General features: G+C 37.5%; 1 protein-coding gene across 8 annotated transcripts in view; it reads left to right on the forward strand.

Annotated features, from left to right (window-relative positions):
* The window catches only part of LOC128688062 (intraflagellar transport protein 74 homolog), a 694,157-nt gene that overhangs the window by 497,548 nt on the left and 179,151 nt on the right, over positions 1–17,458 (forward strand). For 7 of the 8 annotated variants that reach the window (XM_070083786.1, XM_070083787.1, XM_070083782.1 and 4 more), the window contains exons 2-3: positions 962–1,095; positions 9,848–9,907. In XM_070083786.1, the coding sequence (XP_069939887.1) occupies positions 1,029–1,095; positions 9,848–9,907 (127 nt within the window). In that variant the 5' untranslated portion in view covers positions 962–1,028. The remainder of the gene's footprint in view (positions 1–961; positions 1,096–9,847; positions 9,908–17,458) is intronic. The other variant, XM_070083789.1, reaches the window with a different exon arrangement.

Consider the following 17,458-nt stretch of genomic DNA (forward strand, 5'->3'; position numbering starts at 1 on the left):
TGTAACAACAGAAGTCCAGCGGTTATACTTCAGCTTTATACATCATTAGTAAGGCCTCACCTAGATTATGCAGCTCAGTTCTGGTCTCCATATTACAGAATAGACATAAATTCGTTAGAAAACATTCAGCGTAGAATGACTAAATTAATACATAGCATTAGAAATCTTCCTTATGAAGAAAGATTGAAGACCCTTAAATTACATTCACTTGTTAAACGAAGAATGAGGGGAGACATGATCGAAGTGTATAAGTGGAAGATGGGTATTAATAAAGGGGATATAAATAAGGTCTTGAGGATATCTTTCCAAGAGAGAACCCGCAGTAATGGATTCAAATTAGACAAGTTTAGATTTAGAAAGGATGTAGGAAAGTATTGGTTTGGAAATAGGGTAGTTGATGAGTGGAACAGTCTACCTAGTTGGGTTATTGAGGCTAAAACCTTGGGTAGTTTCAAATATAGGTTGGATAAATACATGAGTGAGAGGGGTTAGGTTTGAGTGGGACTTGCATATGGGAGTGGATAGAGTTATCAGAGCTTATTTCTTGGATGTCATTGAAAATTGGGTTGGGCAGATGTTTTGTTAGTGGGATGGATTGTAAAGGACCTGCATAGTATGAGCCAACAGGCCTGCTGCAGTGTTCCTCCTTTCTTATGTTCTTACGTACAGGAATGATAGTTAGGAAATGTTGAGATCATGGGGAATGATTGAAGTGCAAGTGCTGTACTGTACAGAAAGGCTTAAAGTAGTGATACAGCAGTCAGTAGTTTAAAGAGGAAAGAAAATGAAGAAATGTATATGTAAAAATTCTTACGCATTAAGGGAATAGAAAAGGCTAGAGCTGTATGTTTATATTTCAACATGCCAGCTCTTCAAAAAAGAGTTTCCACAGGCAACTTATATCGACTGTCCTTTATATGTAAAATATTTCATATGTTTTTAATGTTGATTATGCCTTCAGGATATAAAAGGAGCCAGACGGGAGACCACATAAGATAAAGATTGAGAAGCAGCCAACATAATAAGTGATGGAGGAATTACCAGTTAATCGTGATGCTTTAGGCTCTGTCTATGATCAGCGTCCTGTCACAGCAGGTAAATTTTGTAACTAACATTAATGACAGGAATTCCTTATTCTTTTAATAATTTTTCCTGGCTGTAAGATTTGGTGCTAATCAATACAGTATAGAGTACCCATTTTGTGTGTGTGAGAGGTTACCTATTTGTAGCCACAGAAGCAGAGCTGTTACTTGTGGTCTTCTGTCCCCTCAGGGGAGGTGCCTTGATGCTAGTGAGAGGTTCTTGATCTAAGGAACTGGACTTAACCCCCTCTTCCTTGGATTGAACCTGAATTCCTCCAATTCCCAGTCACTGTATGGCCCCTTCAGGTTTAGCACTTCCCTGTCAATAAAATGCAAATGTGGTGTGCTGTCTTTACTGTTGAAGCCTTTCACAGGGGTGCCTTGATGTTGAAGGGCTCTTGATCCAAGAAATTGGAACTATCCTTCCTTTTCTTGGAGCAAACAGGATTATCTCCCATTCAGTAGGCAATGTTTGGGTTTAGCATTCCCCACACAATTGTTTGTGTTCACACACACTCACTATTGTCTCCAGTCTTTTCTAGATTCAGTGTGTCTATCATCATATTAAGTAAAGTGCAATTAACTGTGGCTTCTAGAGCAAGTGGTGGTGCCACAAAGAAACATGTGGTTTTCACAGTTAAGCAGAAACTTGAATTAATAAAGATGGTTAAGTTTGGCATCTCAGTGGACCATTAACTAGCAACCAGTTAATAGTCTAAGTCAGATCAAAATGTCGTCATAAGTTTCTTTCTCTTGTGTGCGGTTTATTTGTATATTGTTCCAGTCACGATATTGTGCGTTTTTATACTTTGTGTGTGAGGAATATGGTAGAAGCAAGGAGAAACTTACAGACTATGTTCTTAAGTTTGGTGTAGATGCTAGTGGAGCTTTACAGTTCCTTTGACTCGATAAAAGTTATTCTGTCACCCCTGTCAATTTCCCACAAAAAATTAAGTAAAATTACTGTCAATTATGTACAGTACTACAAAATTACTATACAGTACAGTGCTGTACTGTACTGTACAGTACTGTACTGTAGTACTACAAGTTAACCCTTTGACTGTCGAAGGGCCCAATCCTGAAGTTGCTCCTGGTGTCGCAAAATATTCGAAAAAAAAAAATTATTTTTTCTTATGAAATGATAGAGAATCTTTTCCCGATTGTAAAGACACCAAAAAAACGAAATTTGATGGAAAACTGACGGAATTACGCTCTCGCGAAGTTAGCGACTTCGGCGATATTTAAAAATCGGCAATTTCGCCCACTTTGATCCCTATTTTCGGCTAATTCCGTTATTCCAGTCAACCAAACTCATAACTATTTCTTCAGAACTCTATTTTTTCTATCGATTGAGCACAAGAAACTGCCCATTTACCGATTTCAACTACCCAATAACATGGTCAGAAATTTGCAATTTGGCCAATTTCACGAAAATTAAAAAATACGACAATTTCAAAATAAGGTCCAGAATGAACAATGCAGACATTCCTGGCTCTAAAATAAGATTTTCTTTGTTCATCAGTCATGTCTCCAGGTCCCTGTGATATTACTCTTGCTTTTTATTTTGAAATTTTATTCAAACAAAAAATAGAAGATTTACTGTTATGCAGACTACTGCAATACTGTAATAATTGTAAAAATTACATCAACCCATTCATGACTGCGTATTAGAATGGCTATTTGGACATTTATTGGACAATGACATCATTTGTTTACTTTTGAACATCGGCAAAAATCAAACATTTCCTGTACTTTGTGCTCCATTTCCAGGTTCTTTTTATAGTAAAATTAATCAAAATCACCTCCATTTCTATAATATAGTTTCCATTCTATCAAATGAGACCATGAAAACGAGAATACAACCACAAATACTATACGAAAATAGACCACAAAGTCGGCATTTTAATTAAAAAAAACAGTCGGAGTTTTTTTTTTCTCATTATGCACTGCGTGCTCCAGGATTTTTTTTATGTGGTGCACACTGACCACACAGACCCATTCTCTCACATGTGGGCCTACTAGCTTTCTCCTGCCTGATTTGAAGCCGCTAGAATTTATGAGTATATATACGTCAAACACGGTACCTCACAAACGTATATATACGGCCGCGACAGTCAAAGGGTTAAAAGCCCCATATTTTAAGTGTCCTGTTGCCTCCTGAACCAGCAAAGCACATCCATTGGTTCGGAAGACAACTGATCAAGAAAAATTAATTTCATAATTTGGAAGTTTCAGGCAATCAGCAATATAGTACACCCCCTCCCCCCTATTAGTCCTGTAAGTAGAGGGGTTGCATCATTTGCTACCTCTTGAGTCCCATTCCATTGTTCTCCCAGTCTGTAAAGAGAAATATTCTGTAGTGGTGTCCTATTAGTACCACTATTTCCTTCAGTTTACAACCATGTCCACTTGTTTTCACTGTTGATGGTACTCATAAACCTTGTGTAGTTATTTTTTTTTTTCAACAAGTCGGCCGTCTCCCACCGAGGCAGGGTGACCCAAAAAGAAAGAAAATACCCAAAAAGAAAAAACTTTCATCATCATTCAACACTTTCACCTCACTCACACATAATAACTGTTTTTGCAGAGGTGCCCAGAATACAACAGTTTAGAAGTATATACGTATAAAAATACAAAATATATCCCCCCAAACTGCCAATATCTCAAACCCCTCCTTTAGAGTGCAGGCATTGTACTTTCCATTTCCAGGACTCAAGTCCGGTTATATAAAATAACCAGTTTCCCCGAATCCCTTCACTAAATATTACCCTGCTCACACTCCAACAGCTCGTCAGGCCCCAAATACCATTTGTCTCCATTCACTCCTATCTAACATGCTCACGCACGCTTGCTGGAAGTCCAAACCCCTCGCCCACAACACCTCCTTTACCCCCTCCCTCCAACCTTTTCGAGGACGATCCCTACCCCACCTTCCTTCCCATACAGATTTATACGCTCTCCATGTCATTCTACTTTGATCCATTCTCTCTAAATGACCAAACCACCTCAACAAACCCTCTTCAGCCCTCTGACTAATACTTTATTTTTTTTTTTTTTTTTTATTTGGACATGATACATAGTTGTACAAAGAAATATAGTGACTGGGTGCACATGCCAAAAGCCCCTTGTATGCAGAGCATTATGGGCAAGCTTAAAATTAACTTAAGATTAACTAAGCAATGATATATACAGTTCAATTAAGTTTATTAAGTCACAGGTACACACAAGTACAACTATCTTATATAGTGTAAATTACCTAGGGTAACCCTACAAAAAAAATGTCAGATAAGGCCAGGATGAATTACAACACCTGGATATGCTGAATGTTGAAGACAGAGTAAAACAATTTGAAGTTAAATCAAGTTTATAAAATTGCTCATGAACAGTTTTATTAAATCCACACCTCCTAATTTCCACACTCCGAATTTTCTGCATAATATTTACACCACACATTGCCCTTAGACAGGACATCTCCACTGCCTCCAACCACCTCCTCGCTGCAGCATTTACAACCCAAGCTTCACACCCATATAAGAGTGTTGGTACTACTATACTTTCACACATTCTTTTCTTGTGTAGTTATTCTCTTATATTATTTTTGTCTTTGTATATGGTTACCATGTTTGATCTTTGACTTTTGTCAGTCTGTAAGAGCATCTTTGTTAACTTTTTTTTATCTAAGTCATTTTGTAGCTTGTTTTTTTTTTCCATTTTATCCTCCTTTCTCTTTAGGTGCAGACACCACCAAAACTGCATATTTGATTATGACAGAAGGGGGCTCTTCAAGAGGTCGGGGTAGGGGTCGGCCTAGGAAAGGTTGGAGGGAGGGGGTAAAGGAGGTTTTGTGTGCGTGAGGCTTGGACTTCCAGCAGGCATGTGTGAGTGTGTTTGATAGGAGTGAATGGAGACAAATGGTTTTTAATACTTGACGTGCTGTTGGAGTGTGAGCAAAGTAACATTTATGAAGGGATTCAGGGAAACCGGCAGGCTGGACTTGAGTCCTGGAGATGGGAAGTACAGTGCCTGCACTCTGAAGGAGGGGTGTTAATATTGCAGTTTAAAAACTGTAGTGTAAAACACCCTTCTGGCAAGACAGTGATGGAGTGAATGATGGTGAAAGTTTTTCTTTGTCGGGCCACCCTGCCTTGGTGGGAATCGGCCAGTGTGTTAATAAAATAAAAATATTTTTTCTTCCTCCAACCTGTCAACCTTTTATTTTGCTCAAAATTTGAGAATACCTCATCCAGTCACCTTCAAAGTTTCAGTGTCTGTGCACAGTAATGAGTATCAGATTCGTGGAACAACTGACTTATTCATGTGCCCTAAGACAAAAGTTGTTGAATCCATTCCCAGCATTCTAGAATGGCTCAGATAACTTCCTAAACTCTGTGGTATGGCTTCAAAGATTAAACGAGTGTGTTCTAATTCGACAGTGGCAGAGAGTGAAATTCAAGTGTGCAAGTACAAAGTCAACCATTTTATGTAAAATTGTTATTCCCATTAAATCACATTAAATAAATTTCAGTTTGCCTCTTCTGAGCAACATCAATACAGCCTCTCCTCATGTAACGATGGAGTTCTGTTCCTAAGACCACATTGGTAGATGAATTCGTCGCTAAGCGATGAACATACTATAATTGTAGTTGGTTTGTGTCAACCATCTTTGATATTGTTTTAATGTCACCTTGGTATCATTTGTAACATTTCTGGTATATTTTTAAATGTTTATAGAGTAGTGTACTGTATGTTGTAATAAACAGAATAGAGGAAATAAGCTCTAATATACATTTAGGTATGCATATGGGTCAGAGAGCCCATCGTAAGTCTGAGTCGTGGGTAAACGAGCACGTCACTAAGTGAGGAGAGGCTGTATATTATTTTTTTATTATTTTATTAACACAGCCTTCTCCCACCAAGACAGGATGGCCCAAAAAAGAAAAACTTTCATCATTCACTCCATCACTGTTTTGCCAGAGGTGCACTTACACTGCAGTTATAAAACTGCAACATTAAGTTCATAAATGTTACCTTGCTCACACTCCAACAGCATTTCCATTAAAAACCACTTTTCTCCACTCCTATCCAACATGCTCTTACAAGCCTGCTGAATGCCAAAGCCTCTAAAACTCAAAGCCTCTTTTACTGTGTCCCTCCAACCTTTCCTGAGATGTCTAACTCTTCCTACCTTCCACCCCAGATTTATATGTGCACCCTCTTCTTCCACTTATCACTCTCCATTCTCTACTTGCCCAAACCACTATAGCAACCTTCCTCAACCCTCTGAATTACACCTACCATCTGACTTACGACCGACCTTGGTTCCGACCAACCTGTCGTAAGTCAAAATGGACGTAAGTCGAACTTTATTACTGAATATCAACATCACATTTTTGTAATGACTTTATTTTATTGTTTTATTTTGGTATTTCATTCTTTACTTTACTTTTTATGCTGTTAGCACTGCATTTTATACTGTAAGGTTTAGGATAAACACTGTGTACAACACAAAGGATGTGTGATGTCACCGTGGTTGTTTAATATATTTATAGATGGGGTTGTAAGAGAAGTAAATGCGAGGGTCTTGGCAAGAGGCGTGGAGTTAAAAGATAAAGAATCACACACAAAATGGGAGTTGTCACAGCTGCTCTTTGCTGATGACACTGTGCTCTTGGGAGATTCTGAAGAGAAGTTGCAGAGATTGGTGGATGAATTTGGTAGGGTGTGCAAAAGAAGAAAATTAAAGGTGAATACAGGAAAGAGTAAGGTTATGAGGATAACAAAAAGATTAGGTGATGAAAGATTGAATATCAGATTGGAGGGAGAGAGTATGGAGGAGGTGAACGTATTCAGATATTTGGGAGTGGACGTGTCAGCGGATGGGTCTATGAAAGATGAGGTGAATCATAGAATTGATGAGGGAAAAAGAGTGAGTGGTGCACTTAGGAGTCTGTGGAGACAAAGAACTTTGTCCTTGGAGGCAAAGAGGGGAATGTATGAGAGTATAGTTTTACCAACGCTCTTATATGGGTGTGAGGCGTGGGTGATGAATGTTGCAGCGAGGAGAAGGCTGGAGGCAGTGGAGATGTCATGTCTGAGGGCAATGTGTGGTGTGAATATAATGCAGAGAATTCGTAGTTTGGAAGTTAGGAGGAGGTGCGGGATTACCAAAACTGTTGTCCAGAGGGCTGAGGAAGGGTTGTTGAGGTGGTTCGGACATGTAGAGAGAATGGAGCGAAACAGAATGACTTCAAGAGTGTATCAGTCTGTAGTGGAAGGAAGGCGGGGTAGGGGTCGGCCTAGGAAGGGTTGGAGGGAGGGGGTAAAGGAGGTTTTGTGTGCGAGGGGCTTGGACTTCCAGCAGGCATGCGTGAGCGTGTTTGATAGGAGTGAATGGAGACAAATGGTTTTTAATACTTGACGTGCTGTTGGAGTGTGAGCAAAGTAACATTTATGAAGGGATTCAGGGAAACCGGCAGGCCGGACTTGAGTCCTGGAGATGGGAAGTACAGTGCCTGCACTCTGAAGGAGGGGTGTTAATGTTGCAGTTTAAAAACTGTAGTGTAAAGCACCCTTCTGGCAAGACAGTGATGGAGTGAATGATGGTGAAAGTTTTTCTTTTTCGGGCCACCCTGCCTTGGTGGGAATCGGCCAGTGTGATAATAAAAAAAAAAAATAATAGCACTGCATTTTATACTGTAAGGTTTAGGATAAACACTGTGTACAACACAAACAGTTGTTTATTTCCCAGAAATTTGGCATAAAAAACACAGTCGTAAGTCAAATGGTCGTATGTCGAGCAGGTCGTAAGTCCGATGGTAGGTGTATTCCTTTAGTGATGTCACATAAACTTTCTCCAATCCAAATTCTCGATATTCACATCACGCATTGCTCTCAAGTATAACATCTCCCTTGCCTGTAGCCTTCTTTTCACTGTTGCATTTATTCATTCCTTCATCCATCTTCATCATCATGTTCATGTTCATCTTCAGACAGTACAGGTCGGCCATCACTAATCCGGCAATCAGTTATCTGGTTCCATCAGTAATCCGGCACTAATTTCGGCTAGCATAATTTCAAATTTCATCATTATACTTACTCAGAAATTGTGCAGATGGATGTAAATCCACAGCAGCAAGCCAGTGGAGGAGAAAGCAGTGATGAAAATGAGGAAGATGTAGCAGAAAGAGTCTCTGTTGATAGGTTAATTAAGTGTATTCTAACCTAACCACTCTATAATCCAGCAGACTCACTAATCCAGCACACTACAGGTCCCATTGATGCCAGATTAGTGATGGCCAACCTGTATTATTATTTCCATAGGAAGTGCTAATCCCATAGGGGTTATACAGCTCATGGGGAATAGAAAATTATGAGGCTTTAACCTAGGAAATATAGGGGGTAGTTTCTTGGAAAAGGAGCCATTCACCCTCATGAAGGCATTCCTCTTAAAGTGACATGATTCTGGAGCTTAGAACACTAAGGTCATTGCATAGCAAAAATAAAATTTAAATGAGCAACCAAAAATCTTGTCACATAAAAAACAATTTGTGTTAATAGATGGGCAACACCTCATCCAGACGATGATCAATTTTGTATTCGTAATACAGAAATACACTCTGCTTGCAGTAATTTGTCCTTTCCCTCCCTCATCCTTCCTTCAGTCACTAATTGTTTCATCAGTGTCATTGATATGAAGTTAATTAGCTACTGTAGTAACCTACACAGTGTAGGTATTTGTTCAGTAAAAGGAAGGGGGAAAATAGCTTTTAACTTACGAAGAAAATTATACAACTTATTCAGTGCATTCTTTACTGGACTAATGTGCTAAAAATTTTATTTAGTTTTAATATTAAATTTTTGGTGTTTTTCATTAGTTATATCTCTAAGTACTGTCCATATCTTCATTTATTTACACATCATTGCTTTTTGGACCATCAGTGTGGCTGTCTTAAATGTATGAGTGACAGTAATAAGTCTTATGGACAGGGGTACTGTATACTGTATATATAATTTCATCAGTATTTATTAGATAAGGATAATGCAGTTGAAACATTAAACTAATTTACTTAATATTTGTGACACACATTTCTTAACATCATAAGTCTTATTTTCAGTAAGTATATATATGTTTTTACACCTGATATTTATCTTTAAAATGTTTAATTTTGAATTGGCTTCTAAGGAAATTTTATAATATGATTTTTTATTTTAATTGTATATATGTTTTATCTGTATAATTTCTACATTTAAAAATAGTTTTGGTTAGTAAATTTTTTTTTGATTGCATAACACAGTCAAGTACTGTACTTGAAATTTTGAGCAATGGTTACAACTGTTTCATAAAATTGTGTTTATTTCATGACAAATACAGTAAACTCTGTAAGAAGCATTATGTTTAGACTCAAGGCTCATTTTCAGAAATTTTTCTAAATATCTGGCGTGTTAAAAAAATTGGCACCAGTATATTTTTCACCTGCAAAAATATGTCACATTCGGCAAAAATTAGATATGCTCTTTAAATTAGTTTAGGTGCCACTTTTTAAAAATGACTTCTTGTTGCAGTACTTGAAAGTGCTATTATATACATTCATACCATGCAATTTTCTCAAATATACTCCCACTTCTTAAGTGCCATGTTTTACAGAGCTTACTGTATAAACTATATAATATATAACTGGGAATAAAGAGATTGAGGCTACCTCTTCTGTTTACACCAAAATTTTATTTACTGATTTTATAGTGCTAGGAATATATTAAACCAACAGGCAAGCGCTTAGGGACAGCAGCGGTTGACAGACCATTAACTAGAGGTTCTGTAATACCAGGTAATGTTTGGCAGTGCAAGTGTGACATTTTTCATGTAAAAGCGTGTAAATTGTACTGAATTTCTAGATGTGAATCTAAAGCACATAACTCTTCACATAACTTTTTTATGATTTACCAGTAAAGGCATGCTCATTGTGCTTTAAAAATGAGTCTTGCTGTTTTGTATAGAGATCTTGACCTTGGCATGTAGGGCTGAAATGTATACAAGATAACTTTATTTCCCAAGAAGATACATGTAGTAGCATTACACTACATAGTAAGTTAACAGTATATATTTCTTGCAGGAAGAAGCCCATCATTTTGTATTGCATTTTTGGAAGTCTTAAGCTAGGACTGATACTAATAATGTAAAAATAAATATATTGGAACTTTTATAGTATAAATGTACAGTAGGGCCCCACTTATTCGGCAAGTTAGGTTCCAGGCTACTGCCGGAAAGCAGACATCGCTGGAAAGCAGAATGCCATTTTTTCCACTTATAAATGCATATAAATGCCAGGTAACAAGTTTACACTAACATATTACGCTAGCAATAGAACTAGGCATTAAAAACAAAAAGTAAAATATACACACAGTACACCCATTACTTAACTTAAAATATTTGTAGTCTTAATGTAGGGTGGGGGGTGAGTTTAATTTGTAGGAAGTCAGGTTTGGGAGGTATGGTAAACAGCCAGGTCAGTCCACCCCACCCACACGTAATACGCTACATTTAATTAAAGATCCCCAGAGCGATAAAATATATGTACAGTACATTCAGTAATTACCTTAAAATATTTGTAGTCTTAATGTAAGGTGAGAGGTGAGTTTTATTTGTAGGAAGTCAGGTTTGGGAAGTATGGGCAGTCAGCCAGGGCAGCCCTTCCCATCCCACCCACACGTAATATACTCTGATATTTAATTAAAGCTCAGCAGAACTATAAAATATATGTACAGTGGACCCTCGAATTTAATAGTGCCATTTCTGTATTCAAAACTATTTTTATTATCTATAAAATGTATTTTTTGTTAATATTTCCCATAGTAAATAATGTAAATCCAATTAAACCATTCCAGACACCCAAAAATATTAACAGAAAATACATTTTATAGATAAAAATAGTTTTGCATACAGAAATGGCACTACTAAATTCGAGGGTCCACTGTATAGCACATTCATTAATTACCTTAAAATATTTGTAGTTTTAACCCTTTGACTGTTTCAGTCGTATATATACGTCTTACGAGCCACTGTGTTTGATGTACGTATATACATATACAGTGGACCCCCGGTTAACGATATTTTTTCTCTCCAGAAGTATGTTCAAGTGCCAGTACTGACCAAATTTGTTCCCATAAGGAATATTGTGAAGTAGATTAGTCCATTTCAGACCCCCAAACATACACGTACAAACGCACTTACATAAATACACTTACATAATTGGTCGCATTCGGAGGTGATCGTTATGCGGGGGTCCACTGTACTCAAATTCTAGCGGCTTCAAATCAAGCAGGAGAAAGCTGGTAGGCCCACATGTGAGAGAATGGGTCTGTGTGGTCAGTGTGCACCATATAAAAAAAATCCTGCAGCACGCAGTGCATAATGAGAAAAAAAAAACTTGGCCATTTTTTTAATTAACCCTTTGAGGGTCGACAGGCCCTCTCCGAAACTCGTTCTCAGGGTCGGCCAAATTTAAAAAAAAAAAAATTATTTTCTCTTATGAAAAGATAGAGAATCTTTTCCCGATCATATAGACACCAAAAGTTTGAAATTTGATAGAAAACTTATGGAATTATGCTCTCGCAAAGTTAGCGGTCTCGGCGATGTTTATGCATCGGCGATTTTGCCCACTTTGAGCCCCATTTTCGGCCAATTTCACTGTACTAGTCGACAAAAAACATGAATATTTCGCTAGAACTCCATTTTTTCTATCGAATGGGTGTAAGAAACCACCCATTTATGAAATTCAACTATCCAGTACAGTGGTCAGAATTTAGCAATTTTGCCAATTTCACACAAATTTCAAAAGATGCCAATTTCCGAATAGGGTCCAGAATAAACAAGAAAGACATTCCTGGCACTAAAATGACATTTCCTCTAGTCATTAGTCACGTTTCAAGGCCCCTCTTATATTCTTTTGCTTTCCACTTTGAATTTTTATTTTCACAAAAAATATAAGATTTACTGTTATGCAGACTACTGCATTAGTGTAAAAAATGGTATAAATATTATTGGTGCACTTGTGAAAGAATATTAGACTCACCAGTTGACGTGTATTGCACGCTTGGCACGATTTGTTTACTTTTGAAGTTTGGTAAAAATCGAACATTTCTGCTACTTTGAGCTCAATTTCAAGGCACCTTTCATTGTAAAACCAGTCAAAATCATCTCAATTTCTGTAATATGTCTTCCATTCTATAAAATGAGACCAAGAAAACTAGAATACAACAATAAATACCATACGAAAATACACTGCAAAGTCGCTGATTTATTAAAAAAAAATGGTCAAAGTTTTTTTTTTCTCATTATGCACTGTGTGCTGCAGGATTTTTTTTAGACTGTGCACACTGACCACATAGACCCATTCTTTCATATGAAGGCCTACCAGCTTTCTCCCACTAGATTTGAGGCCGCTAGAATTTATGAGTACTAGTACGTCAAAAACCCCTACGCGTAAGACGTACTAGTACGACCAAAACCCTCAAAGGGTTATAAAATGCCGATTTTGTGGTCTATTTCCGTATAGTATTTATGGTTGTATTCTCATTTTCTTGATCTCATTTGATAGAATGGAAAACATATTATAGAAATAGAGGTGATTTTGATTGATTTTACTATGAAAAGAACCTTGAAATGGAGCTCAGTGGGGGAAATGTTTGATTTTTGCCGATGTTCAAAAGTAAACAAATGATGTCATTTTACAATAAATGTCCAGGTAGCCATTCTGATATGCAATCATGAATGGGTTGACATTATTTACACAATTATTACAATATTGCAGTAGTCTGCATAACAGTAAATCAGTAAATCTTCCATTTTTTGTTTGAATAAAAATTCAAAATAGAAAGCAAGAGTAATATCAGAGGGGCCTGAAGACATGATTGATGAACAAAGAAAATGTTATTTTAGAGGCAGGAATGTCTGCATTGTTCATTCTGGACCCTATTTTGAAATTGTAGTATTTTTTAATTTTTGTGAAATTGACCAAATTGCAAATTTCTAACCACGTTATTAGGTAGTTGAAATCGGTAAATGGGCAGTTTCTTGTACTCAATCGATAGAAAAAATGGAGTTCTAAAGAAATAGCTATGAGTTTGGTCGACTGCAACAATAGAATTAGCCAAAAATAGGGCTCAAATTGGGCGAAATTGCCGATTCGTAAATATCGCCGAGGTCGCTAACTTTGCAAGAGCGTAATTCCATCAGTTTTCCATCAAATTTCGTTCTTTTGGTGTCATTACAATTGGGAAAAGATTCTCTATCATTTCATAAGAAAAAATAATTTTTTTTCTTTTTTAAATTTTGCAACACCAGGAGACACCTCAGGGTTTGGGGTTGCGACAGTCAAGGGGTTAATGTAGGGTGAGAGGTGAGGTTTATTTGTAGGAAATCAGGTTTGGGAAGTATGGAATCCAGCCAGGGAAGCCCTGCCCACCCCACCCACATGTAATGTAAACAAACCAGACGAACGTGTCTGGTTTTCGTCACTTTACATTGTGTACACATTGATACAGTAGAAAAAATAAAGAGAAACACTCACTTTCTCATGTAACATTATTTTTAGAAGAAATGATGCCTCGAGGGAAGGCATACATAGGTACAGGTACACATCCGTATAATTATCAGTTATAATAATAATGTAGGTACGTAGCCCACCTGGACTACATACCTATACCTACCTACATAGCTACACGATATTTAATGTAGCCCAGAGCCATATTATTACCATCGACATACCATGTTCACTATGTTTAATCGTTTCTAACAACTACCTTTAGATGCCATCATAAACATAGGGAGAAGTAATGAATAATTCAAGCCAAGAATTGTAAACAAAAGTGTTATGTATTAAGGGGAGTGACGTAATGTTTACCCTCCACCCAGCTACCACACCTCCATAGTATACAAACATAAAATGTTTGTATGCTATGTAACGTGTTTCTTATATAATTTTGAAGAAAATGTCATAGATGAATTAATGAAAATGCCTAGAGAACGAATGGATTTGTCAGTTAAAATCAGAGTAGGGGAGTTAGTAGATGGGGAGAGGGAGGTTTTGGGTAGATGGCAAGAATATTTTGAGGAACTTTTAAATGTCGACAAAGAAAGGGAAGCGGTAATTTCATGCACTGGCCAGGGAGGTATACCTTCTTTTAGGAGTGAAGAAGAACAGGATGTGAGTGTGGGGGAGGTGCGTGAGGCATTACGTAGAATGAAAGGGGGTAAAGCAGCTGGAACTGATGGGATCATGGCAGAAATGTTAAAAGCAGGGGGGGGGGATATAGTGTTGGAGTGGTTGGTATTTTTGTTTAATAAATGTATGAAAGAGGGGAAGGTACCTAGAGATTGGCAGAGAGCATGTATAGTCCCTGTATATAAAGGGAAAGGGGACAAAAGAGATTGTAAAAATTATAGAGGAATAAGTTTACTGAGTATACCAGGAAAAGTGTACGGTAGGGTTATAATTAAAAGAATTAGAGGTAAGACAGAATGTAGGATTGCGGATGAACAAGGTTTCAGAGTGGGTAGGGGATGTGTAGATCAAGTGTTTACATTGAAGCATATATGTGAACAGTATTTAGATAAAGGTAGGGAAGTTTTTATTGCATTTATGGATTTAGAAAAGGCATGTGATAGAGTGGATAGGGGAGCAATGTGGCAGATATTGCAAGTATATGGAATAGGTGGTAAGTTACTAAATGCTGTAAAGAGTTTTTATGAGGATAGTGAGGCTCAGGTTAGGGTGTGTAGAAGAGAGGGAGACTACATCCCAGTAAAAGTAGGTCTTAGACAGGGATGTGTAATGTCACCATGGTTGTTTAATATATTTATAGATGGGGTTGTAAAAGAAGTAAATGCTAGGGTGTTCTGGAGAGGGGTGGGATTAAATTATGGGGAATTAAATACAAAATGGGAATCGACACAGTTGCTTTTTGCTGATAATACTGTGCTTATGGGAGATTCTAAAGAAAAATTGCAAAGGTTAGTGGATGCGTGTGTGTAAAGGTAGAAAGTTGAAAGTGAACATAGAAAAGAGTAAGGTGATGAGGGTGTCAAATAATTTAGATAAAGAAAAATTGGTTATCAAATTGGGGAGGAGGAGTATGGAAGAAGTGGATGTTTTAAGATACTTGGGAGTTGACGTGTCAGCGGATGGATTTATGAAGGATGAGGTTAATCATAGAATTGATGAGAGAAAAAAGGTGAGTGGTGCATTCAGGTATATGTGGAGACAAAATACGTTATCTATGGAGGCAAAGAAGGGAATATATGAAAGTACAGTGGACCCTCAACATTCAATACTAATCCGTTCCTGAGAGCTATCGAATGTCGAAAATATCAAAAGTCGAATTAATTTTCCCCATAAGAAATAATGGAAATCAAATTAATCCGTGCAAGACACCCAAAAGTATGAAAAAAAAATTTTACCGCATGAAATATTAAGTTTAATGCAATAGAATAATTACAATAACAACAATAACAACAGATTAAGAAGAATACATACATCTAGGTTTTTCTCCTTTTTCTAAATAGCTCTTGTTCTTTTTTATTTCTTCTATTGTCCATGGGGAAGTGGAAAAGAATCTTTCCTCCGTAAGCCATGCGTGTCGTATGAGGCGACTAAAATGCCGGGAGCAATGGGCTAGTAACCCCTTCTCCTGTATACAATTACTAAAAAAGAGAAGAAGAAAAACTTTATAAAACTGGGTTGCTTAAATGTGCGTGGATGTAGTGCGGATGACAAGAAACAGATGATTGCTGATGTTATGAATGAAAAGAAGTTGGATGTCCTGGCCCTAAGCGAAACAAAGCTGAAGGGGGTAGGAGAGTTTCAGTGGGGGGAAATAAATGGGATTAAATCTGGAGTATCTGAGAGAGTTAGAGCAAAGGAAGGGGTAGCAGTAATGTTAAATGATCAGTTATGGAAGGAGAAAAGAGAATATGAATGTGTAAATTCAAGAATTATGTGGATTAAAGTAAAGGTTGGATGCGAGAAGTGGGTCATAATAAGCGTGTATGCACCTGGAGAAGAGAGGAATGCAGAGGAGAGAGAGAGATTTTGGGAGATGTTAAGTGAATGTATAGGAGCCTTTGAACCAAGTGAGAGAGTAATTGTGGTAGGGGACTTGAATGCTAAAGTAGGAGAAACTTTTAGAGAGGGTGTGGTAGGTAAGTTTGGGGTGCCAGGTGTAAATGATAATGGGAGCCCTTTGATTGAATTTTGTATAGAAAGGGGTTTAGTTATAGGTAATACATATTTTAAGAAAAAGAGGATAAATAAGTATACACGATATGATGTAGGGCGAAATGACAGTAGTTTGTTGGATTATGTATTGGTAGATAAAAGACTGTTGAGTAGACTTCAGGATGTACATGTTTATAGAGGGGCCACAGATATATCAGATCACTTTCTAGTTGTAGCTACACTGAGAGTAAAAGGTAGATGGGATACAAGGAGAATAGAAGCATCAGGGAAGAGAGAGGTAAAGGTTTATAAACTAAAAGAGGAGGCAGTTAGGGTAAGATATAAACAGCTATTGGAGGATAGATGGGCTAATGAGAGCATAGGCAATGGGGTCGAAGAGGTATGGGGTAGGTTTAAAAATGTAGTGTTAGAGTGTTCAGCAGAAGTTTGTGGTTACAGGAAAGTGGGTGCAGGAGGGAAGAGGAGCGATTGGTGGAATGATGATGTAAAGAGAGTAGTAAGGGAGAAAAAGTTAGCATATGAGAAGTTTTTACAAAGTAGAAGTGATGCAAGGAGGGAAGAGTATATGGAGAAAAAGAGAGAAGTTAAGAGAGTGGTGAAGCAATGTAAAAAGAGAGCAAATGAGAGAGTGGGTGAGATGTTATCAACAAATTTTGTTGAAAATAAGAAAAAGTTTTGGAGTGAGATTAACAAGTTAAGAAAGCCTAGAGAACAAATGGATTTGTCTGTTAAAAATAGGAGAGGAGAGTTATTAAATGGAGAGTTAGAGGTATTGGGAAGATGGAAGGAATATTTTGAGGAATTGTTAAATGTTGATGAAGATAGGGAAGCTGTGATTTCGTGTATAGGGCAAGGAGGAATAACATCTTGTAGGAGTGAGGAAGAGCCAGTTGTGAGTGTGGGGGAAGTTCGTGAGGCAGTAGGTAAAATGAAAGGGGGTAAGGCAGCCGGGATTGATGGGATAAAGATAGAAATGTTAAAAGCAGGTGGGGATGTAGTTTTGGAGTGGTTGGTGCAATTATTTAATAAATGTATGGAAGAGGGTAAGGTACCTAGGGATTGGCAGAGAGCATGCATAGTTCCTTTGTATAAAGGCAAAGGGGATAAAAGAGAGTGCAAAAATTATAGGGGGATAAGTCTGTT

This window comes from Cherax quadricarinatus, chromosome 10 (genome assembly GCF_038502225.1).
Source record: "Cherax quadricarinatus isolate ZL_2023a chromosome 10, ASM3850222v1, whole genome shotgun sequence".
Classification (NCBI taxonomy): Eukaryota; Metazoa; Arthropoda; class Malacostraca; order Decapoda; family Parastacidae; genus Cherax; species Cherax quadricarinatus.